Source organism: Siphateles boraxobius, unplaced genomic scaffold, assembly GCF_051911475.1.
Source record: "Siphateles boraxobius isolate OS27281-9 unplaced genomic scaffold, OSU_SipBor_1 11, whole genome shotgun sequence".
NCBI lineage: Eukaryota > Metazoa > Chordata > Actinopteri > Cypriniformes > Leuciscidae > Siphateles > Siphateles boraxobius.
In genome coordinates this window covers 5,096,155-5,120,776 of record NW_027508711.1, presented here as the reverse complement: position 1 = coordinate 5,120,776, position 24,622 = coordinate 5,096,155, and the positions used below count along the sequence as shown (strand labels likewise).

General features: G+C 37.1%; 2 protein-coding genes across 2 annotated transcripts in view; both read right to left on the bottom strand.

Moving 5' to 3' along the window:
* The window catches only part of LOC143699880 (uncharacterized), a 36,296-nt gene extending 31,916 nt beyond the window's left edge, over positions 1 to 4,380 (bottom strand). Inside the window, exons 1-2 of the mRNA XM_077194320.1 lie at positions 4,293 to 4,380; positions 3,752 to 3,883 (exon numbers count right to left, since the gene is read on the bottom strand). Of these exons, the coding sequence (XP_077050435.1) occupies positions 3,752 to 3,883; positions 4,293 to 4,365 (205 nt within the window). The 5' untranslated portion in view covers positions 4,366 to 4,380. The remainder of the gene's footprint in view (positions 1 to 3,751; positions 3,884 to 4,292) is intronic.
* A 7,108-nt stretch (positions 4,381 to 11,488) lies between these two features.
* On the bottom strand, positions 11,489 to 16,482 carry LOC143699864 (uncharacterized). Its single transcript, XM_077194319.1, has 5 exons — positions 16,167 to 16,482; positions 15,970 to 16,074; positions 15,428 to 15,559; positions 14,090 to 14,197; positions 11,489 to 13,963 (listed from the first exon to the last, which is right to left on the bottom strand). The coding sequence occupies exons 1-5, from the start codon at positions 16,213 to 16,215 to the stop codon at positions 13,773 to 13,775; spliced, it is 585 nt and encodes a 194-aa protein (XP_077050434.1). The 5' UTR covers positions 16,216 to 16,482; the 3' UTR covers positions 11,489 to 13,772.
* Between the last annotated feature and the right edge of the window lie 8,140 nt (positions 16,483 to 24,622).

The window sequence follows — 24,622 nt, the reverse complement described above, 5'->3', positions numbered from 1 at the left end:
GCAATTGCGACTTTATATCACGCAATTCTGACTTTATACCTCACAATTCTGACTTTATATCACGCAATTACGACTTTATATCTCGCAATCCTGACTTTATAACATGCAATTGCGACTTTATATCTCGCAATTCTGACTTTATATCTCACAATTCTGACTTTATATCACGCAATTACGACTTTATATCTCGCAATCCTGACTTTATAACACGCAATTGCGACTTTATATCTCGCAATCCTGACTTTATAACACGCAATTGCGACTTTATATCTCGCAATTCTGACTTTATATCTCACAATTCTGACTTTATATCACGCAATTACGACTTTATATCTCACAATTCTGACTTTATAACACGCAATTGCGACTTTATATCTCGCAATTCTGACTTTATATCTCACAATTCTGACTTTATAACACGCAATTGCGACTTTATATTTCACAATTCTGACTTTATAACACGCAATTGCGACTTTATATCTCGCAATTCTGACTTTATAACACGCAATTGCGACTTTATATCACGCAATTCTGATTTTATATCTCACAATTCTGACTTCATATCTCGCAATTCTGAGAAATAAAGTGACAATTGCGAGATGTAAACTCGCAATTGTGAGAAAAAAAGTCAGAATTGTGAGATAAAAAGTCGCAATTATTATATATTTATTTAGTGGCGGAAACAAGCTTCCATAGTTTTCCCCATGCTATTGACTTCAAAATTGTGGCCAGTGAAAATATGGAGTAGCTAGTAACTTTGGAAAACCACTAACCACAGTGGCTGGTGAGCAAAAAAAGTTAATGTCAAGCCCTGTGTGTGTACGAAGTCAGAATTGTGAGTTAAAAAGTCAAATTCTAAGTAAAATTCTTACTTTATAACTTGCAATTGTGACTTTATATTGCGCAATTCTGAAATAAAAAGATGTAAACTCGTAATTGTGAGGAAAAAAGTCAGAATTGGAAGATAAAAAGTCACAATTACCTTTTTAAATTTTTATTCTGTGGCAGAAACAAGCTTCCATAGATTATGGACAATATGTTGCTGTCTTTGCAAGGTATGAACTACGTGGCAACTATAGGTGTCAACATGAATGAATGAAAAGACACAGGAAGTGCATTTGCGGTAATGTTTATTCGTTGGAACAAAATAAAGAAAGACATTGTCTGATTCATTGTTTGCATGAAAAACCTGCTCACTGTAAAGCGACAACGGCTTAAAGAAAAGCCCTAACTATCAAACTGTATGTATTGCTATTTATAGTCAAATATAATAATCAACACTCAAACAAAAACGGAGTTGTTTACAAAAATTGCAATTGCATAATGTGCATGAGGTGAAATGATAGACAAAAGTATTTGTGAAATGTTACTGCTCAACATATTTGATTATTTCTGTTGTTTCTTTTGTGATCTTTAACTGAACAGGAAAATATTGATATTGAGAATGCAATTATAGTTTTACAAACTTGTGGAAAACTAAACATGATTTATTTATTTATTTGAATAAATAAATAAATATTTTTTTCTTCTTCTGGAATGTGATTTGACTATTGTTTTTTGTTATTGCAGTCCTGAATATATTTCAAAATAAACATATATATTAGGGATGGCCCAAATAGTTGAAGATTTGATGCTTCAATAGGAAGAGCCTGATTCGACTACCAATCTCACGGTCGAATCTTCTTCGCAGAGGTGTTATGAAATGAGGATCATGCCATTTTGGCTATATGGGGGTGCTCAATGTCTGATTTCACATCTAACTACCGTTTTTCTTCCAATACGTTAATATACAGCCTGTTATGATAATGCTGTAAATAGAAATGTGAAAAGAAAGCAGCTTTTAATAAATATTTGTAACGTTCGAGAATAAATCCAGCCACCCCTGTGACAGATTTAAGTTTCACTTTCCACGATCCGTGACCAACAGAGGAGCATCTTGGCGGCAGGGATTTAAATCTTTAACAATGTCTGGGATAAGAAAATCTAAAGTGTGGATGCACACCATCAGAAAGGATATTCTCCAAGGCTGGATTTAGCATCAGGAAAACCATGATCGCACTTCTGCCAGCCAACGTTAACAAGTTGTTTTTTCCTTTCTAAAACGCTTTTAAAACGCTTAAAAGGGCACTTTAACGTGGCTTAATGTGTATTAAGACAGTGATGTTAAAAGACCAAACTCAGTAAAGACCATACTAAGCATACTATGTACAGAAAAGCATGAGCGTAACACGTTTTCTTTATAATAGGCTAACGGTTTTCTATGGGAGGAAAATGCTTAACGTGTAATTAAACGCGTTGTGTTCATATACTGGGCTCATCTGCTTTTCTGTAGGCTATACGTTATGCTTTATTAATAAGGTGTGTCTTAGGACATTAAGCCGTTAAGCTTTTTTCACGTTAAGCGTTTTAGTATGTACTTTATCCGCGCACGCAATTTGAAAAGACTCAAAAGGACACAGACACAGTGAAAGACTAGATTTTTAGTGATTTCAAAACATTTCAGCAGTTCTTATTTGATTTTTGGATGCTGTGAATATGTTTAGCTAAAAAGTCTGCCACTCTAGGTTTGCGTGTATTGTGGTCTCTGCAGTTAAAAAGACAAAGGTGACAAATCAGGCTATACTTTCGTTATTTTAATAATTTCTTTATTTTTATTTTATTTATTGATCACTCAGGGTTATCTAATTTAACTATTTGTAGCTTGTATTTTGAATATAGGCTATGTTCCCCTGTACTTTAGCCATTTTGTACACATTTGTTCTGCACCTTGTGACTTTATTCTGTCTTATTTCATTTTGTAGGCTATTTTTATTTATTAAAAAGGTATATTCTGTTCTAATTTAATTCTGTAAATTAATTTTTTATTATTTTTCGGTGCATGGATGTTGTGCTGCACTTAGAGCGAGCTCGCACAGGCAATTTAGCCTATTTGATTTGCTGTAATGTGAAATGCAAATCCTGTCTGCAGTGTGGCCTTTCGGCAGATCTTTATGTTATGTCTTAGTTTTATTGATCCAACATGTTTTTATAATTTATTTCCATTTCTGTGTGTGATGTTCTGATTCTGATTCAACTATGAAAATCCTTAGCCAGGGACACCCCTAATATATTCTGTGCAGCGTGTCACTCTGTTGAATCGTAGGATCTGCTGGATTCAGTGCATCAGGAAGTAGGAGAGCAGAGAACAGCAGAGGAACAGGAAGCTCTGGGTGAAACTCTGAGCCCCGTTACACAGGTCCCCCTCACAACATGAGATGCCCACAACACTAGGAACCAATGCAGTGGTGTCACAAACTGATTTAGAGACACAGCCTTTCAATGTCTGGCCTTCCAAAGCTGATGAAAAGAAAGAAAACAATGGTTGATTGAGTCTAAGCTGGACATTGGTATATGTGAACTGTGTCCAATCCTTAAAATGAAAGATGGAAAAACAAAATGAATGATGATATTCTTTTTACAGATTCTCACCTGTTGCTTTAACACAGCGGTCTTCAGTCCCTGAACAGCTTGTTATGTTTAAGCAGCTGTGCCCATCACAATAGAAACATGTCTTTCCATTGGGGACATTAGAGCTGAGATCTACATCAAGAAGGAAAACAAGTGTTCTTTCATTTTGTTTTTTGTACAAAATGGAACATCTAATGAAACAACAAACCTTTAGAGGCTCCATTCGATCAATACCCTGCCATATGGAAGTAAAATGAGTGTTGAATTTAAAGAAGATTTGCACATGATCATTGAAGTACAATACCTGGAACATCTTTGGCATTACAAAGGTCAGTGTCACAGCAGAAAGAAGACATCTTTAAAACACCGAAGTTCATGGACCCATTTTGACAGGCAGCAGCACAATTTTTAACACTCGCTTGAGAAGTAATGTCACCTAAAAATGGAAAGACTGGTTCAACTTCACATTATTTTGATGAAAAAAAATTATTCATGAATATGCTCAGAAGTAGAAAGCAACAGTGAGTTAAAATAGAAACACATGTATCATCTCACAGATGCAAAACAAGAAAAAGACAAAATAGCAATTTTTCTAATTTCAAATTATTTTGTTGTTAATACAAACTGTATTGATAGCAAAGCAAGAAACCAAATTACACAAGTTAAATACAAAAAATTAAATTGCAGAAACATTATATAAATGAGTGAATTTGTAAATTCCACCAGGAAAATTAGTAGTTGTTATTTGAGAAGTAACATTTACACTGTCGCAGGACCAGTCAATTATAGCAGAATCTCCTTCAGTCAAAAATAACAGTACATTTCAAAAACAACACTGGACTTACCAATTTGAGTCACAGCTGTTGAACACTTGGATAATCCACTGGGACAAGTCAACTGTTGTACACAAGAACCCATCTGACTCGTGCACTCATAACATTTGAGAGAGTGTCCTTTAGTAATAAAACAGAGAGACAGTGAGAGACATACGTTTTCGGTATTTGTACACCATAATAATTCAAGCAATTTGTCTTTGTACCTGCTGTGAAAAAAATTGACAGGAGAAAAGCTGAGATTTGCAGATCCATCTTTGATCAGGAGGAGAATGAAATAATGTGTATGTTTCATCACCCACTTTATAGCTTATCAGAAGGGGAGGATCTTCATGAGAAAATTATATTTTAAAGGTGACATCATGAAAATCTGACTTTTTACATGTTTAAGTGCTAAAATTGGGTCCCCGGTGCATCTACCAACCCAGAAAACATGAAAAGTGACAACCCAGTAACTTTGTTTTGGTAAACCTTTCTCTGCAAGCATGTCAAAAAATAAGCCGATCAGATTTCGCTCCACTTTCTGATGTAGGAAGGGGATCTTATAATTTTACCGGCCCTTAATCTGCACGTTTCCACCATAGACTGTTTCCACCCACGGCGCCGCCATTTGGTTTTTGTAAGTGACAACAGTGTAACCAGTTCTAATGCAATGGAAAAAGACAGAGCATGCAAACTGTTCTGTCGTTTGGCTGTAGCTACAGACCAGCATTGAACACTATTTATAGAGTCCCAGGCAGTGGCGTGTAAGGGGCAGGGGAGGAAGGACCAAAATGGGCAAAAAAAAAAGAAGAGTTCCTTGTTTTTGTTGTTGTTTTTTTATCCTTTATTTCCTTGGCATTCTATGAAAAGATGTTGATGCAATTAGAATACATATCACATAAAACAAAAATAGGGAAATTTATTTTAATATTACTAAATATTATTTACTTAAAACGGGGACAATCAAAAAGGTAATTATGAGGAATTCTTGTTTAGTTTTGTTGATGTTGTAAATTTTATGTATGTATTATATGCATATAGTGTTAGCTATCATGAAATGACTACCACTTTACAATAAGGTTTTAGTAAATTTGTTAACATGATCTAATAAAGAACTGCACTTCTACAGAATTTATTAATCTTAGTTAATATTAATTTCAGCATTTACTAAAAACATTAAAATCAAAAGTTGTATTTGTTAGCATTAGTTAATGCACTGACTAAGAAATGGCATGAACAGGTGTAGCCTATTATTATTAAGATTGAAAAATACACTAACATGTTTTGATCATGGTTAGTTCATGTAAGTTAATACATGAATAATAAACAAATTAACCTTATTGTAAAGTGTTACTATGAAATCGAAGATAGACATTTTCAAATTTCTATATTTAGAGTTGGACATGGACTTAAGATTTCATTTCACTAGATGTATTTCCCCAAGCTAATAACACTTGCCTTGGATAAAAACGAATGACATTGTCAGACTCAGAATGCAGCTGAAATCGAGTTATACTTTTATTTTAGTTAAGCATAACTCGCAAGCAGCTGCAACTTTTACAGTAGCATGGTAGGTTAAATGTAACTTTTCCATATTAGCTTAACGTTACCTGCTGCTCCTGTAGTGTAGTATCCTGGAGTAACCACTAGATGTCATTGTAGTAAAAGTGTTGTGTTCTATACTTAAAAAGGCAGGTGAAGAAGGTGTGCCATGTGGGAGCCATGGAGTGTTATGTCTGTTGGTGTAACGGTAGCAAACGGAAAGTAAAGTATTAACTTCAACTCAATTCATGTAGTAGTCAGATTATTTGTGAAGACACTACATTTTTGGCGATGAGGATAGGATCACCCTGAGTGCAAAGGTGGGCTATGATGTTGCAAGCATATCAGTACAACATTGTGTTCAAGCCAGAAAAGTACCACCAAAATGCTGATGCGCTGAGTAGACTTCCAGTGCCAGGTGAGTGAGAACCTGAGGACACTAATGATCAAGTGCTGATGATGGACTCAGCAGTAAAAATTTGTTTTGCACTTACAGCACCTGTAAGTGCAAAACAAATACGGAATTGGACGTCACACGACATAACACTCTCCACAGTACATGATTACATATTAAAGGGTTGGCCTGAAAAGGTGGAGCCACATGTGTTACCATACCATCATAGGAGAGAGTGTCAAAGATGGATGTGTGACTTAGGGAGCGAGAATCATTATACCACCACAAGGTTGAGTAGCTGTATTGAAAAAGTTACATCACACTCATTCCAGTATGTCAAGAATGAAGGGATTGGCCCCATCATGCATGTGGTGGCCTGGTATGGTTCAGGATGTAGAGAGAGCGGTTCAGAATTGTGAGGTGTGTCAAAGTTTCAGAAAGGCATCTGCTCAAGCACCTTTGCACCCTCGGGAGTGGCCGGGCACAATACTCACCCTGGGAAAGACTTCATGTAGACTATGCAGGGCCCTTCTTAGGAAGAATGTTTCTAATTCTGGTAGATTCTCATTCCGAGTGTATGGAAGTTTATTCTGTCACACAGGCCACTTCCCAAATTACAATTGAGAAACTGAGAATGTGTTGCAGTACACGTGGATTGCCTAAAATGTTAGTGTCAGATAACGGAACTTGTTTTACCAGTAACGAGTTTAAAACTTTCATGAGGAGGAATGGCATTCAGCATGTAATGTCAGTTCCTTATCATCCTTCTTCAAACGGCCTAACTGAATGTGCTGTTCAAACTTTCAAGGAGGGGATGAAAAAGTGGAAAGGGGACACAGAAATCTTGCTACTCTTTTTTTCCACTGTTTAATTATAGAATCACTCCTCATGCAACGAGTAGTTTGTCACCTGCTCAGATGTTAATGTCACGGAAGTTGAGATCCACATTTGACTTATTCCTGATGTGAAGTCCAAAATTCTGAAAAAACAGCAGCAACAAAAAGAAGGTCATGACAAAAGCTGCAAACTCTGAAGTTTTGAAGTTGGAGATTCAGTGTACATGAGGAACTACAGTGGTGGACCCAAATGGATTCCTGCTGTAGTAGAAGGTTGTATCGGACCTCTTTCATACAAGACTGCTCTAGGGCATAAGTCAAGTCAGTAAAAGACAATCAATACAAAATAACTGATATAGACTAAGAGTGTTAATCAAAAATAAAAAAAATGCTAATCATTAAAATATTAAGAATGTGGTTGTACAGAGTTATATTCTGTAAGTAAAATGATTGGTATTTGGCTTAAGAAGGAGGGGATGTAGTATCCTAGAGTAACCACTAGATGTCATTGTATTACTAGTGTTGTGTTCTATACTTAAAAAGGCAGTTGAAGAAGGTGTGCCATGCAGGAGGCTTGGAGTGTTATGTCTGTTGCTGTAACCTTTTCCAACAGAAAGTAAAGTATTAACTTCAAATCAATTCATGTAGTAGTCAGATTATTGGAAAGATACTACATGTAGTTTGAAGACTAGCGGCGAACTGCTGCACATAGCGCTGCAAAGAAAAACTCCGCCTACCACTTCATCTCCGCCAAATGCTTCTGCCAAAATAAAAAATGTATATTATATTTTTTTGTATTATTATTGTAAGTGGCAATAGTGTATAAGTGTATTGTCATCTGTTATACTATTTATAATAATAATAATAATAATTATTATTATTATTTACAATTATCAGATAGGGGCACAATACATTTTGAAACAAAAAGGGGCAGGGGCTTGAGGGGCAGATTACACGATTTTAGCCCGATTTTGGCACGATCAGTTTGATTTATGCCTGGTTCAGATTACACGATTTTTTTTGTCTTTTACGATAGCCACTGTGTCAGATTACGCGATTTTCACTCCTAAAATCTTGTCGTGTCGTGGACAAGAAACATGTCAGACTACACGTTGCTTCCTGACCAGTCATTGCGTGCCGTCTCTAACGATGCGCGTGATGTCATTGAGAAGGCGAAACTATAGCGAGTGACTTCCGGAAACGAACGTAAACAAACAATGGATGTGGCGGTGAGTGTTGTATTGGCTGTCCTGTGTTCAGAAAACTTAAAAAAAGAAAGAAAACCCGACAATGGACACGTTCCTGGATTGCTCGAAGAGCACAGTATTGGCTGTCAATCCTCCAAAGAGAACTTGAGGTAAAATATTGTTTTCTTATGAACCTTTCCTCCATGTCATAACTCCACCTAGTAGCACCATCGTCTCTCTTTCGTTTCGCCATTTTTGAAAGTTGTGTACGGAAAAGCTTCTGTGCTCCTATTGGTCAACCTCATACATGTGACGGAACCCGTCGTGGACGACCGTTTAAAAAAATTAAACATGCTAGTCTTTTTGTCGTGATGTCCTGAAGCATCGCAGACGCGACGTAGGTTGTTGCCCACTATGACACACTATACGAGATGATACGATCGAATCTTGCGTCCCGACGCCCGTTGTCGTTTACGAATCCCCACGAGACCCTACGTCAAACGCATCGTGCCAAAATCATGCTAAAATCGTGTAATCTGAACCAGGCATTGGGGCAGGTGTGCCCTGCCCATCGACTGTCCTGCCCAGTTCATCTAACCCTAATCAAACACACCTGAAGCAACCAATTAAGGTCTTCATGATCACTTGAAAATTAAAGGCAGGTGTGTTTAATTAGGGTTGGAGATAAACTGAACAAGACAGTCGATCGGCAGGAGCAGGGTTGGGGACCCCTGACTTAGGGTGTCGTGGGGATTCGTAAACGACAACGCCGTCGGGGCGCAAGATTCGATCGTTTCATCTCGTATAGTGTGTCATAGTGGACGACGACCGAAGTCGCGTCTGAGATGCTTCACGACACCACGATAAAAAGACAAGCATGTTTAATTTTTTTTTCCATCCTCCACAACGGGTCCGTCAAGAGTGAGTGAGTGAGCGAGAAAGAGAGTGTGTGTGTACAGGTGTGTAAGTGCCAGTGTGTGTGTGTGTGAGTGCATGTGTATATGTTTGAGAGTGAATGTGTGCGTGAGAGACGGCAAGCGATGACTGCTCGGAAAGCAATGTGTAGCCTGACATGTTTCTTGTTTACGACACGACAAGATTTTAGGAGTCAAAATCGCATAATCTGACACAGTGACTTTCGTAAGTTTCTAAGAGAGCTTTTAGTTTCTAATGAGAGCTCAGCAACTACTCTTGGAGAGAGGAGCTACGATTTCTCCTGTTGCAAGAGTTGAAGGTAAGCAAAACGATTTCATCTCGTAAGTGACTTGTTCTTGCACATAACTGTGTTACTTTTGTTCCTCACAATGATAATGAAATCAAATTTGTAAATGTCTGGTCTCAATATGTTTAGAAACGTAATCATATCTAAGCAAACTCATCAAAGCAGAAAGGTATATCCAATTGTCAGTATCCTTGCTAGGTCTACACAATGTTGTGATGTTAACCACGTAACTTCATCCGTCTTGGCTGTTGCATTGCGATAAATACATTTGAGTAAAATAATCAACCGGCTATCTGCCCGTGTTAAGTAAGGATGGATGGTTAGACAACGAAATGTAATGCATGCCCCTACTTTTTTTCCTTCTTCTAATAGTTATCATGAAACAAGGAAGGTACATAGCGTCCTTTTTTGCCCCAGTAAACAAAAAAGTGAGAGAAACAAATTAAGGTATTGAGAGAGTTGAGGAGCAGGAAGAGGGAGAGCCAGAGGAGTCGGTGGAGGTTGGAGAGAGGGCATGTGATGAAAGTGAGGGCTCTGACACAGAGAGGGAAATTCCAGAGGGTGAGGAGGATGAAGAAAAGAGTGAGGAGCATGAAGAAGAGGGTGAGGAGGAAGAAAACATACAGGGACTGAGAGAGAAACAGCCAGAGGGACAGAAAGTGGATCCTTGTGGATCAAGTACTGCACCATTAGGTTTGTGATGAAGAAGATTCTTACTATTTGCAAAGCAGTGCAATTATTATTTCATTGTAGGCCTATATACTGTGTTTCCTTAAAATGGCGCTTTCTGCTGTAAATTCTTTTTTGTGTCAAAATAGCTCTGTTTCTTTTTTTTAAAAGTAAATACTTGGCCTATATTCTGAAATACAAGCAGATATACAATCATAAGTAAATAAATGTTGCAGTTGTGCCCTATGTTTACTGTACATCTTTCTACATATATCAGCAAGTCCAAGAATGATGTACCAGTACAGCCCAACTTGAATATATTCCCAACCACTTTGATGGGTGACAGAAGACGGAGCTTCAGGCCAAATTGGTATAATCCTCATCCATGGCTTGAGTATTCTGTCATGATGGACTCTACATATTGCTATGCATGTAGACATTTTAGCACACCAAATGCCCCAGACACTGTTTTTGTTTCAACACCTGGTTTTAGAAACCGGAAAAAAGCAACTATGAGAGATGCAGGGTTTTCAGTACATGCAAAGTCGGAAAGACACAAGTGTGCAATGATGCTGTAAGACTGAAAAAACTGGAAGAACTGGAAGAGAGGGCTACTCTCTGAGAGAATAAAGAAAATTACCATTTGGACTCATTCTTGACCACCATTCGCGACGCAAGTCTCACATCAGAATCATTCTAATATACATCCCTTTCCCTCAACCCCCACTGCCTCCCACTCTTGGTGAATCACCCAAACTCACACAAGAATCAATATGGTTTTAGTGTGAACAATTATAATGCAGTAAGTTTTATACATGTTTAGTATCATTTGAAATGTGATTGGTACAAATGTCTCATTCCCAAAGAATTAAACCAAAAGGTAATAAAGTTCTTAAGAGTTTAGAAATATCTTGCACACAGAAGGGGGTGACTTTCAAGCAAATGTTCCTCTGCACACAAAAGGTGTGACCTCTGAATGCAAATTACCATGTTACCATGTGAAGGAGGTTCTGGCTATATAATGGAATGCAGCAAAAGAATCAGAGCCTTTCTGTATCTCAGATAAGCCCTTGAATGTTGAGAGCGGCCGAGAGTCTCAGTATTCATGTATTTCCTAATGTCGGGTTTGCATCTTTTCTCTTTATTCCAGAGCATTTGATGTTATTGTATTGATTATATTTGAACTGATTATGAAATTGGCATGATACATTTACCTGAAATAATGAATTATTACATTTGATTATTCTAATTGACTTTGACATTATTTTCATTGAAGAGTTTATAAAGAATAGTCAAACATTCGCTCACACTTAATGACGCACAGATATCATTAAAACCTTTTCATTTATGGAGTCAGATGAAATAACGAGTTAATACATATGAGAAAATGTATTGAATTTAATCAAAAATACTTTGCCGCAATAAAAGACAGTAATACGTTAAGACCTTCCATGCTGGTCGGATGCCGGACCTTGGGCCGATCGTGCGCAAGTTTATTACAAAACCATGGAGGGATTATCAAAGAGCTGTTAAAACTGATGCAACACAGATCTTCTTGACAAAGAACACACTAAACAATTAAAAGAAAATCAGGCATACATTAAAACAGTTGGGGAAGTTCTGTTACTTACAGCTACTCAAAACATAGCACAAAGAGGATATGATGAATCTGAAGAGTCCAATAACAAAGGAAACTTTAGGTAAATTCTTAAAACAGTTGCTAACCACAACCCACTTGTTAAGAGAAGATAAACTTCAATTCACAATGCAAACAAGCAAGATCATCCAGAATGAGGTTTTGGGTTGTTTGGCAGAAATGGTTCGGTCTGAAATAATAGAAGAAGTGAAGAACAATGAGGTTTTTAGCATCGTGGCAGATGAAATTTCAATGGATAAATATTCGATGGATATTTCAAAAAGGGAATAGTTTGTTTTATTGAGCCATACAGGGAAGTTTTCTTTGAGCGCTTTAGACTGTGCAAAATTGCTGTAACCCTTCCTGTAAGCTCAGCCTCTTGTGAACGCAGTTTCTCTTTTTTGTATCAGTTTCACACTGAAACTGATTAAAAAAAAACTTCCTGCGGTCCACCACTTCTGATGAGAGACTCTGTAATCTTGTGTCCTGAGCATAGAGTCCAGAAGTGCCAAGGCTCTGGATCTTGATGTATTTCTGGACCGTTTTTCCAGTGTTCCCATCCAAAGTTGTAAATTTAACTTGTGCGCAAAAATATAACATAAAACATTTGCAAATAAAGCAGTGTTTCCACCCCATGTGTTCTTCAAGAGAACAAAATCGTCACTTCCTGGGAAATTGCCGCAAAACATCTGTAATAAAAATGGAAGTTGCTGCAATGGGGGAACCTTCCGGTCCTTTTTTCCTACATCATCATAAAGGACTGGTGTCTCAGAGCATGCAGATGAAATGCAATAAACGCTGCCATGTTACCTTGCACTCAGATGCCTAGTGTTTGGGAACACAATCATGAGACACTTCTAAAGTCATTACACCAAATCATTCTGATGACAGACTTTGGCTTAAGCATTTCAGGAGAACTAAACCAACATTTGAGATGCTGTGCAATGAAACTGATCCACTGGTTAGTCCAGTTATCCAAAGTGGGCATCGAGGGATTTGTGTGTCTCCATCGTAGTTTATGTGCATTTCTTCTAAACAGATAAAAGGAATTGCAATTGCAAAATCTTGTGTGTCTGTGGTTGTGTGGTTCACTGGAAGATCAAACAAACAATTTCTTTGAAGTCTCTTCTGTTTGATAAATATTTTAAACAATTTATGGTACATATTGTTGCAAAGAAGCATATATATTTGTGCATTTAATGCTTGCATTTGAGCTCTGCATATATTTGTGGATCAGATTCATGTGTCACATTATGTCTGAGTTTGAGTTTAGTTTGGAGTTAGACTCTCTATGGGTTTTTCATGTTTGATTAATTCAATCCACCTGTTTTTAATTTCCTCCCTTTGTTAACATTTGTATATGTATAGCTTGTTTTCAGTTCCAATATCTTCCGCAATTAGTGTTTAAATAAACATACGTGATTCGATCATGCCTTTTTCATCCCTGCTGCAACCACTGCGTGACAGTGTGAAGATGCACATTCTGAGAAGTACAACATAGTGGTCATCTAGAAATGGAAATTTCCCCCTTTTGGTTTTGGGTTTTTTCTTCTTTTAGTCAAATGTAGTGTCATTTTAAGTTCCTTTCCATTTTCTATTTACACAGTTTCAGGGTTAAAGACATATGAAACAGCATTTACTGTACAACAATCAAGCAAAATACCATTCTATTTTTGCTACTTTTTATATGAACATACTTTTTTTTTAAACCAAGTTGCAAATTCAATGATCTGGCTGCGTCTGTGTTCATTGCAGTAAATCGCCCGCAGAAATTTCCACTCTCATTTGTGCTTATATAGGATTGCGCTCTCACGCTAATTTGCCCTGTTTAGTAAATCTGGCCCAATATCTTCTAATCAGCACTATTTAACAAATCTTATGTTTTATGCTTGCATCGTGAGCTTTATTAAAAATACAATAAAACCAGAAACAAGTGCTAAGGTGATTTGTATTTCATCAAGTGTATATATACAAAATACTAGCCATATGTTCAGTAAAGCGTGTCACATCATAGAACACTGTATTCAGTGCATCAGGAAGTAGGAGAGCAGAGAACAGCAGAGGAACAGGAAGCTCTGGCTGACACTCTGAGCCCCGTTACACAGGTTCCCCTCACAACATGAGATGCCCTCAACATTAGGAATAAATGATGTGGCATCACAAATGAATTTAGAGACACAGCCTTTTACAACCAATGACTGGCTTCCAAAATTCCCTGATGAAAAAAAGAGAACAAAGTCTAAGCTGGACATTGCTAAACATGATCTGTGTCAAATATTTAAAACCTAAAGGCAGTTTAAATGATAATGACTTTAATCGTCTTCCGTTTCTAGATTCTCACCTGTTGCTTTAATGCAGCGATCTTCAGTCCCTGAACAGCTCACTGTGTTCAAGCAGTTCTTTCCATCACAGTAGTAACAAGACTTTCCATTGGTGGAATCAGAAGGACCTACAGGAGGAATAATAGATGTGCTTTCTTTTTAGGGTCCTGGTCTTATTCTGCACGGTTGCCATGATTTTGCTAAGACATGGTTCTGGATCAGCATCTTTTGTTGATCCTGGTACAACATTCCTGTCTGAAAACATAGTCCTAACACCCTAAACCTAATATGACCAATATCTTATCCCTAAAATCAGAGGGAAAGGATAGATAAGAATGGTGTATAAGCCCCTAACTCTTGTTGTAAGCCTAAACTTGCCATTAACTGTAAACCCACCCTTCAAATCTGATTGGCTGATTGGACTGTTGCTTCAGGATCAACAAGGATGTTTATACAGGAACATGTTGGCAAAATCACAGTAACCTGTTGGGTCGACGACATCTCACTGTACCAAAAAAACGTCCTAATCTTTCCTCAACAGTATCGCACATGAAGCAGTCGAGTCTTTACTGGTAAGTTACTGTTAAGAGGTCATGTACGATTCTGTGTGTGAACAAAGAATGAAGATTACCAGTGTGAGTACGTATGATTTCAGAACACGGTGACGTAAGAAGTCTGTCTTGAGCCAATCATAAAGTTCCACTGCTTTTAAATGTTTTCTATGTAAATGACCGACAACTGACCGCTCCGCCACATCTCGTGCTCGAGACCTTGCCTTTTCCATGTGTCAGCGCTGCGGCTCTGCAGTTGCTATTGCATACTAGTAACTGCAGTAAGATATGCATCTCGGGTTGATAAAGGTACAGTAATCGATATCTGAGAAACGATGTTGCAAGTGGATCGGATCAAGCGCCAAAACAGACTTGTAGCCAATCAGCAGTAAGGGATGTGTTCAGTCATGATGGGGGAGGTGCCTGTGTTGCATAGTGTTATGACTTGGGGGGGAGGGGGGGGGGGGGGGGAGCTATCAAGACAGGTGTGATCAAAGCCACTTGATGGCAAGCCTGCAACCTTAGCCAAAAAAGCTAATGCTGATGCTGTGGTAAGCAAGGAAGGAGACAAGAGGCTTTTTTTGCTGAATAAACCACTTTTGTGAGGAAATAGCTTATCATTTAATGAATCGACTGCCTGTCCGCTCATATACTGGGATTAGTTATGTGTGGAAAGGACGGGGCTAAAAATACATAACAGCCTGTGCTGCCTGTAAAGCAACATTCCTTTCCAACTTATGTCACAATAGAAAAGTTCCATCCTTCTTTTTTTTCTGTAAACTGGTCTATGACTGTAAAGTACAATACCTGGAGCATCTTGGGTGTTACACATGTCTGTGTCACAGCAGTAAGAAGAGATTTTTCCAATACCGATGTTAATAGACCCACTTGGACAGACAAGTGGAGCACAAGTTTTCACTGTAAATTTGGTAACGTTGACTGAAAAACAAACGATAAAGGAATGAGCAGTTAAAGTATTGTGATGGAAAATGTATTCATATAAATATGTCAAATAAATTCACTAAATAAAATGATAAAATCAACTAATATTGCTGCTTTACAAGTATTTTTCATTGTTAATTCATTTGAACTAATATACTGTAGTAATCTAGTGTTAACACATGGAGCCTTGAGGGTTAATGAAAATGCTTTAAATTCTTCAAATTTTAAATTACATTACCAGAATAACAGTTTGAGTGAAAGTAGCTGAATTTCAATAATTTATATAGAACATTCTGTACTTGCAATTGTGTCAATTCTTTCCAGAAAAACAGTTATTTGAGTTCAACATCATTTACATAAACTCTGTTGCTGCACCAGTAAATTTCAATCCATCAAACTGGACTTACCAACATCTAGTGTTGCACCTAAGCATTTGGAAAATCCATTAGGACATGATGTCTGGGCACAAGAGCTCGTCAGACTTGTGCACTGATAGCAGTTGCGAGACTGTCCTTTAGTAATTAAAAAGAGAGAGAAAATATGAGAGAGAGACATTGATGTTCTGTATAATGACATTAAAAACAAACACTATTTGTCTTTGTACCTGCAGTGAACAGAATGAACAGAAGAAAAACTGAGATTTGCAGATCCATCTTTGATGAGCAGGTGAATGAAGTAACAAGCCTGTTTCCGCACTTATTTTATAGCACTTATCAAAATGGGAGGGTCTTTGTGAAAAAATGAAAGTTTAACAAAAAGACAACAAAAATAATAAAACCAGTAGATGTATATTTTCTTGCCAACTAATTACCACATGGATGGTCTAATAAGGAAATTAACCTTCCTCTTTATTAAAAATGTATAGTTAATCCGGAAAGGACATTATCTCATTATCTCATCCACGTGTCACACCTTGTTCTGCGTTACAATAATTGAAAAGGGTCCAGTGTTGTTCATACAGGTCAAACTTGTTTAGTTTTTAAGTTTTGCTTTTGGTTTCAAGAGCAAGGGGTTAATTTAATTGTTTTTGCCAAATCTTGACAGCCAGGTTACTACATAGATGTTGCTTAAGGTGTTAAGATGGAACATTTTTAGGAATCCATGCAGGTCAAGAATAGTTTCAATTCACGTTTCACTCAAAAAGACTTTAAATGATACTTTAAATGATAAAAACGAGTTTAGGAATTTACAACACTATGACAAGTACATGGTGATTTTTTAAATCATGAAAAATAATTCATACAGGTAATCCACACGCAAACTTTACTTTACATTACTATCAATCTGATTAAATTGGCACTTCCCTAAAATAATTTTGTAAAATAACACCACCCTTATGCAAAAGAAGTACGCTTTAGAATACTTTTAAAACTTATTACGAACAAAGAAATATGTATATACATATTCTTGGATACGTTACACCATGACAAACAATAATGCTTTTAATAGTACGGTATGTCTCCCAAATGCATGATTTTAAAAGAACTCTGTACACGGATGCCAAATACAGTGCATTACAAATACATTAAACACATACGGTAAACCTATTTCATAAAGGGCACTGTCAAGAAAGTTATGTAGAAAAGTGACATTCTTGTAGATAATTTCAAAGAACAGGTGCTGCTTATGAAATGCATAGCTTATAGCACTTTCAAAACTTGATTTTTTTCCATAAAATGCAGTTAATGCATTATTAATACAATGAAGACATATCAATACAGCACAATTATGGAAAAGAAGAGCATTGAGCTATACACCGATAAGCCAAAACATTATGACCAGTCACAGGTGAAGGGAATATCGTTGATCATCTCAAGGCCACATTTTAAGGTCTGGGTAGATTAGATGGTAAGCAAACAATCAGTTTTCGCAATCAATGTGCTGGACACACCTTACAAAAAAACAAACAAAAAAAGAAGTATACTTGAACTTTACTAAAATGAACTTTAAGGTTTTTTTTGTATAATTATCTAGGAAGTATACTAATATCAATTTACTAGTAGATTACTAGTTAGTGTACTATTTCAGTACTACTTGGGACTAATTTGGCCCACTTTTTCATGTATAAAATTATACTTTTAAGGATTCTTTAAGTGTGACAGTAGTACATTGAGTATACAGAACTTGTTTACAACTACGTTTATCATTTGTACTGAAACTATACAAGTGAACTTAAACCCTATAGCCTATTGATAGTTTACAAGTCAAATACTTGTAGCACATTATTTAGTTTATGAAAGTTCACTTTGTAGTAAACTCACTTTGTAATTTGAGTGAGTTTCAAGTTTAAGTGAACTTAACATCATTATAGTTTACTATTTGTACAAGAGCCTCCCTGAAATCAGCCAGCAGAAAGTATACTTAGAATACTTCATATATTTTTAAGTATATCTCGATCAAAAGACTAAGTATATGCCTATAATTTGTGGTCAGTATAAGTATACTTAAGTGTAATTTTAAGTATATTTCTGAGAAGTAGGCCTACATAAAAAGTAGACTGAAAGTGTCATTTATTTTTAGATTAAAAGTATACTAATAGCACACTTGAATAAATTTAATTTTTGTAAGGGGCAGGAGAATTGGGCAGAAATTAGTGTTTGAGCGTCTCTGACAAGGGCCAAATTGTTATGTCAAGGTGACCTGGTCAGAATATCTCAGAAACAGTAAGGCTTGTGTGTCGCTCCAGGTCTGCAGTGCTGAGAATTTACTTACAGTGATCCCAGGAGGGACAAACTGCACACTTGCAACAGGGTGTTGGGCGTCCGAGGCTCAGATGCACAAGGGCATGAAGGCTATCCTGTCTGGTCCAAACAACAGAAGGCCGACTGTGGCACAAATCATGCAAATTTGAATGATGGTTACGGAGGGAATGTGTCACAACACACAGTGCATCACACTCTGATGCAATACATAGCTGCAGACCAAACAGAGTGCCATGATGACCCCTGTCCACCACTGAGAGTGCTTTTGGGCACACGGGCGTCAGAACTGGACCTTGGAGCAGTGGAAGAAGGCCGCCTGTGTGTGCCGTTTATCTGGGGAAGTGTCACCACCAGGATCATTGTGGTAAGATGACCACCCGGTGGAGGGAGTGTGATGCTCTCGCCAATGTTCTGCTGGGAAACCCTGCTCTGTAAAACAGGATTGTGATTTTAAAATAAAAAGTCAAAAAAAAGAGTCATGTTGCAGGATATCTGAGATACTGAGGTTCATGGACATATTTGGACAGCCAGTTGGTGAAGGACAACTTTTAACCTTGATTGTACAACTAGTATTGTACAACTAGTATTAACAAAACAAAAAATGTACATAACATCTATTTATAAATATATCAAAGTAGAAAGAAAAACTCTTTAATGTAAAATGATCTCCTATATTTATGCAGTGAGTTCCAAAAGTCACCCATGTCGTCCAATCACATCTGTGAACTTGCAACAGTTAGAAAGAGTATCCTAATCGTACCCCAAAATATTACAAAAACTGTCAATTTGTCTTTATATTTCCTGGAAAAACACTGAACAGTAGAAAAACTGTGATTATCAGATCCATCTTTGATTAGCAGGTAAATGAAATGTTTCATTGCCCTTTTATAGCTTATCAAAGGGTGAGAGTCTTTATGACAAAAAAGACAGTTTAAAGGTGCAATGTGTAAAAATTTTGAGTATCTATTAACAGAAATGCAATATGACATCCATAACTATGTTTTCAGTGATGTATAAAGAACTTACTTAATAAACCGTAATGTTTTTATTACCTTAGAATGAGACATTTATATCTACATAACCGCGGGCACCCCCTTCTATGAAGGTCGACATATTGTGACGTCATGTTTCTACCGTAGCCGACAGCGAACAAACAGCACTACAGAGCGCGTTTCGTCACTACCTTGAAAGAGAAGCAGCAGAAAGCAAGAAGCTAGCCATAAACACCGTGAGTAGTGACTTTTCCCTTGTCAGTGGTGTAAAATATGTAGTTGGATGGTTTCATGTAACTTAGTTCTTCTCCCTCGCTGTGTTATGGCTTTGCTATGTGGGGAGAAATGTGCTGCATGTTCGTGAGACGGCTGATTAGTACTCTTGTCATTGACGGTAAAACAGTAACGTTACAGGACTCACCAACCCGTCGATCGCGGTCGACAAGTCGATCTTGGAAGCATTTTAAGTCGATCGCGAAGAGTTTTCAAAATCAGAGAAAAAAAAGCCTATTGTGTGTAGCAAATGGTGTTTAGGGGATGCGGAGGCGCGCGTGCTGTTGCAATCATGCCATTTTTGCCGCTAGCACCTTTGGGCTCATGCGGACGCGTCGAGTTTAAACAAGGCTTTACGCTTTAACCAGCTCAGCCACAGTAACAGCTCATATTAGCCAGCTAAACTTTTACTACCCTGTTAGAAAAAATATATAGTTGCATAGTTTCATGTGGTTCTTCTCCCTCGCTGTATTATGGGTTTGCTATGTGGGGGGAAATGTGCTGGTTACGTTGGTGAGACAATCAGCTGATTACTATTATTATATTATATATTAAGACCCTCGATCCTCACCTGACTATGGCTTTGTAAACTTTATCCATGATGTGGTTAATGGACTGTGGTACAGAAACAGTGACAATGTTACACACTCTTGGCTTACTCTGGCTATTCTCTACTGTCTCAGACGACGATATGTTTGTCCCATTTTAGCCACCATAGCTTCTCCAAAAAGGGGTGAGCAGTGGGCTGAGCCATTAGTGCAACTCGCAGCCGAACCGCTAGATGTCGCTAAAAATCACACACTGCACCTTTAACAGAAGGAAAATTAAATAAAAACAGTAGATATAGTCTGATTTATTTGTAAGAGGTAAGATAGTTAAAGGGGTGGTTCACACAAAATCAAACATTGTCATCGTTAACTAACTGCATGGCATTCTTCTGTAGAACACAAAAAGCACTGTCAATCATCAGTGAAGTTTAGATGTTTCTGCACGCTCACACACAAAAAAGGTACAAGACTTGTATCTTTAGAGGATCAACAGTGCGTCACTGCAGGCAATACCCTTAAAGGGACATGTTTGTACCATATTTGCCCACTGAAGTTCCTTAAGGGTTGATATTACTTCTCTAAGGCACTAAAATGCGCCTTTGGGCTGAAAAAATTCCAGAGACAAGTTGTTGTGTCCCTTGTTTTTATTTGTTTATTTATTTGTGACTTATAACTATGAAGCCTGTTTTCTTCAGTTGTTCAGCTTGTAGTTTTTCAATTTTAATAATAATGTTTTGTGTCAATATCACCATAGAGTGCCTTTCAACCCTCACAATACTCACACATTTTGATTTTAATTTACCATTCGCTTTATGTCATGTCATAATAGTAGACACTCAAATACTATAATAAATATATTATCTGAGCTCCCACAATTTCTTTTTTTAAATTATGGGCCATTTTTTAGAGCATAAAGCATAGATATGTCCACCCTGTCGTGGACATATAAATTACTGTTAAATATGTTTTCATTGCATTATTAAGATACAAATGATACTTTCTGAAAGGTATGATGTCCCTTTCCTAAACAGGGTTATTTGTTTGCTTTAAAATTATAAAAATATAAAAGATTTTATTTAAATCATGTGTTTTTAAAGAAACTCATACAATTCGCACATGTATTTTTTCTTATTTGGAGAAATATTTGATTATTTGGATGCAGTTTTTTGTTTGCATGTTATTGCCCCCACACCTAGCACAATGGATTATATAGGTATGATTAAATTATTCTTTTAAATATAATATAAAAATACCAAGATGACAGGGTGGATGAGCCCACGACAGGGTGGACAAGCGCACGACGGAGTGGACACATAAAGCAGAACACAAAAAGCATGTCAAAATATGACAATGAAACATTTATTCAACTTAAAAAAAGAAATATATAATTACATTCTCAATCATATTGATATAACTGAGAATTTAGAATGGCCTCTCTGGTTGAGATGAAAAAGGCAGGGAGTTCAAAACCTGTCCGTCTTTTCAGCAAAATGTAAACATAACATAAGGAAAATTATAATAACAAAACATGACAAGGCAAGTACATTAAATGTAACAATTAGTTTTTTTATTTGTGGCCAAGAAATATTGTAGTAAATAAATTCTGTCAATTTGTAACATTTACAACACGTGGAACAACTTGCCCCAAACTGGTATTGCCGGGCACTTTCTGCCGCACTCAGAGGCATGTCCTGAGAACAGCAATGCTTTTATGTTTTTTTATATAACAAAATATTATCTTGTTATATTATATTATACGTTTCCATAAAATGTAATATAACATTGCTATTGCAATATTAACTACAAATGAATGCTATGTCCACCCTGTCGTGTGTATGTCCACCCTGTCGAGTCTAAGTGGCCGACAGGGTGGACACTTTGGAACAACGACAGGTTGGACATTTTGAGCTTCAATTAGCATATTAGCTTACAACAAACTGTGACTAGGTAAATAGTTAGTCTGGTTGTTGAAGAGAATTTGGTATATTAAAACATACATATTTGGAAATTATTGTATTTGAATCACTTCCAGTATATTTTATGCCGACAGGGTGGACATGTTAAGCTTTGGCAAAACAAGTAAGCAAACTCATATGAAGAAAATGTGTTAGTTGTAAAATCAGCAGCTACTCACCTCAGCATTTGAATTTCCCACCACAAAAATCTGTTGTCCTGATGTTACTAATGGGGGTGGCCTATTCTTAAAGGGGCAGATTCCACAATACGACAGGATGGACAACCATTTAAGGGAGGTGGACAAACTCTTCTTTTTTATTAAATAAAAATATTGTTTTTATTATAAACTGATCAATACACTCAATTTGAGTAATATCTTATTGAACAAAATATTATTAGGAAAAAAAAATATGATTTGACCATTTTACTCATTCAAATTTGATAAGCAGTGCCTGGGACATAGCAATATAACATACATCCTCTTATACAACACTATAGAAAATCTTGAAAATGTATCTAAAGAGCCAAATAATGCTGCTGCTATGAATAAAACAACTTAGCGTTATATAACACACCGTTTCATAGTCATTTGTATGTTAAGTTATAATGGAAAATTAAGTTATTTATGTTCAGGACACCAAAAGGCACCCTACAGTGATATTGACCCTTTTACGTTTTTACAAGCCTTCTTTTTTAACATACAAATATATATATGTATATATATATATATATATATATATATATATATATATACATATTCGCTGTCTTGTATATATATATATATACATATTCGATGTTTGATGTAGGCAACAGTAAGCAAATGCATATATATAAGTGTAGGCCTACACAAGACTATCTGCTGCCTCCTGATGTATAAATTTTTTCTGCAAAATATAACAATGATTCTGATTGAGATCATGTTATAATCATGTTATTACCAGTCTTGTCCTCTAGATGTCACTCTCGTATTTACCTTGCGCGAAGATACAAGATCGTCCTGGCGGCAGCACGGAGCTAAAGTGAACCGTTCAACTCTCCCTTTTTACGGCTTATATGACACAGAATAAACATGAATGGACATCAGAAGGTGTGTTAAAATATACAGTTGCTACAACTTACTGAAATATATAATCTCTTGTGTAATTGCCCTGTCATGTCAGGGCTCAACGTTAGGATTTTTCTACTTAGGCCTACAGAGGTTCAAATGTTTAGCCTACTTGCCCTGATAAAATTTTCACTGGTCCCACAACAAAAAATTAATGAAGTAAAAGAAAAGAAAATGGGTCTATAAAATAAGTCTAGTATTGTTCTCGTTATTTTTGACATGTAACCATAATATGTAAAGGGACGGGTGGTCTAGTCCTTAAAAGGTATAAAGTAGCCTAATGCAACCTCAGATGAACACCAACACATTACTAAAATGTATTAGTAATGTATCTATTGTATGAGCTTCTGTTACTTTCACTGTTCATTCTATTGCTCTATAAAATTTTATCTTTCATTTAATAGGATTTAGAGCAGCTCCAGAAGAGCTCATGCTGAGGATTGGGTCAGTGGTACACATTTAGACACCAGTGAAATATCACTTCTTTATTCCAATTTTGATACTACAACAAAAACTACCAGCCTAATTAATGTGAATTAATAATAATAATAATAATAATTAATCATTGAAAATTAGTTACATTTATATAGCGCTTTTTCAAGGTACTCAAAGCGCTTTACATGGAAGGGGGAATCTCCTCAACCACCACCAATGTGCAGCATCCACCTGATTGATAAGACGGCAGCCATAGTGCGCCAGAACGCCCACCACACACCAGCTTACTGGTGGAGAAGAGACAGTGATGAAGCCAATCAGTATATGGGGATGATTAGGAGGCCATGATGCCGGGGTTACACCCTTACTCTTTTTCGAAGGACATCCTGGGATTTCTAATGACCACAGAGAGTCAGGACCTCGGTTTAACGTCTCATCCGAAGGGCGGTGCTCTTTGACAGTATAGTGTCCCAGTCACTATACTGGGGTTTTAGGACCCACACAGACCACAGGGTGAGCACCCCCTGCTGGCCTCACTAACACCTCTTCCAGCAGCAACCTGTTTTTTCTCAGGAGGTCTCCCATCCTAGCCTGGGATAACCCAGACGAACTTCCGGCAAATTTAGATTTGCTCTGCAAGTTAGTCTGGCGAAGAGCCCATTCAAGCTCATTTCCAATCTTTCCAAATCAAGGCACCAATCACAAACGTTGAGGCGGGCTTTACAAGATTACGATCGATCTGACTGGTTTTAAGGTCTATCCAATTGCACCCAGAGGCATTTGAGAAACGTCCGTTGGCGACGCCCCTTTGGAAATGAGCTGTGAATGAACCTTCCCCAGACCCTAACTTACGACTGAGAAGGGTCTTGTTTTAACCAGGCTACTCCCATCCAGGTTCTGACCAGGCTCAGCCCTGCTTAGCTTCAGTGGGCAACCAGTCTTGGGCTACAGGGTGATATGGCTGCTGGCTGCATTTAAAACATCATTAAAGACAAGCAAGCAGTCAGTAATAAAATAAGAACAAATAATCAAATTACAAATTGTCATGA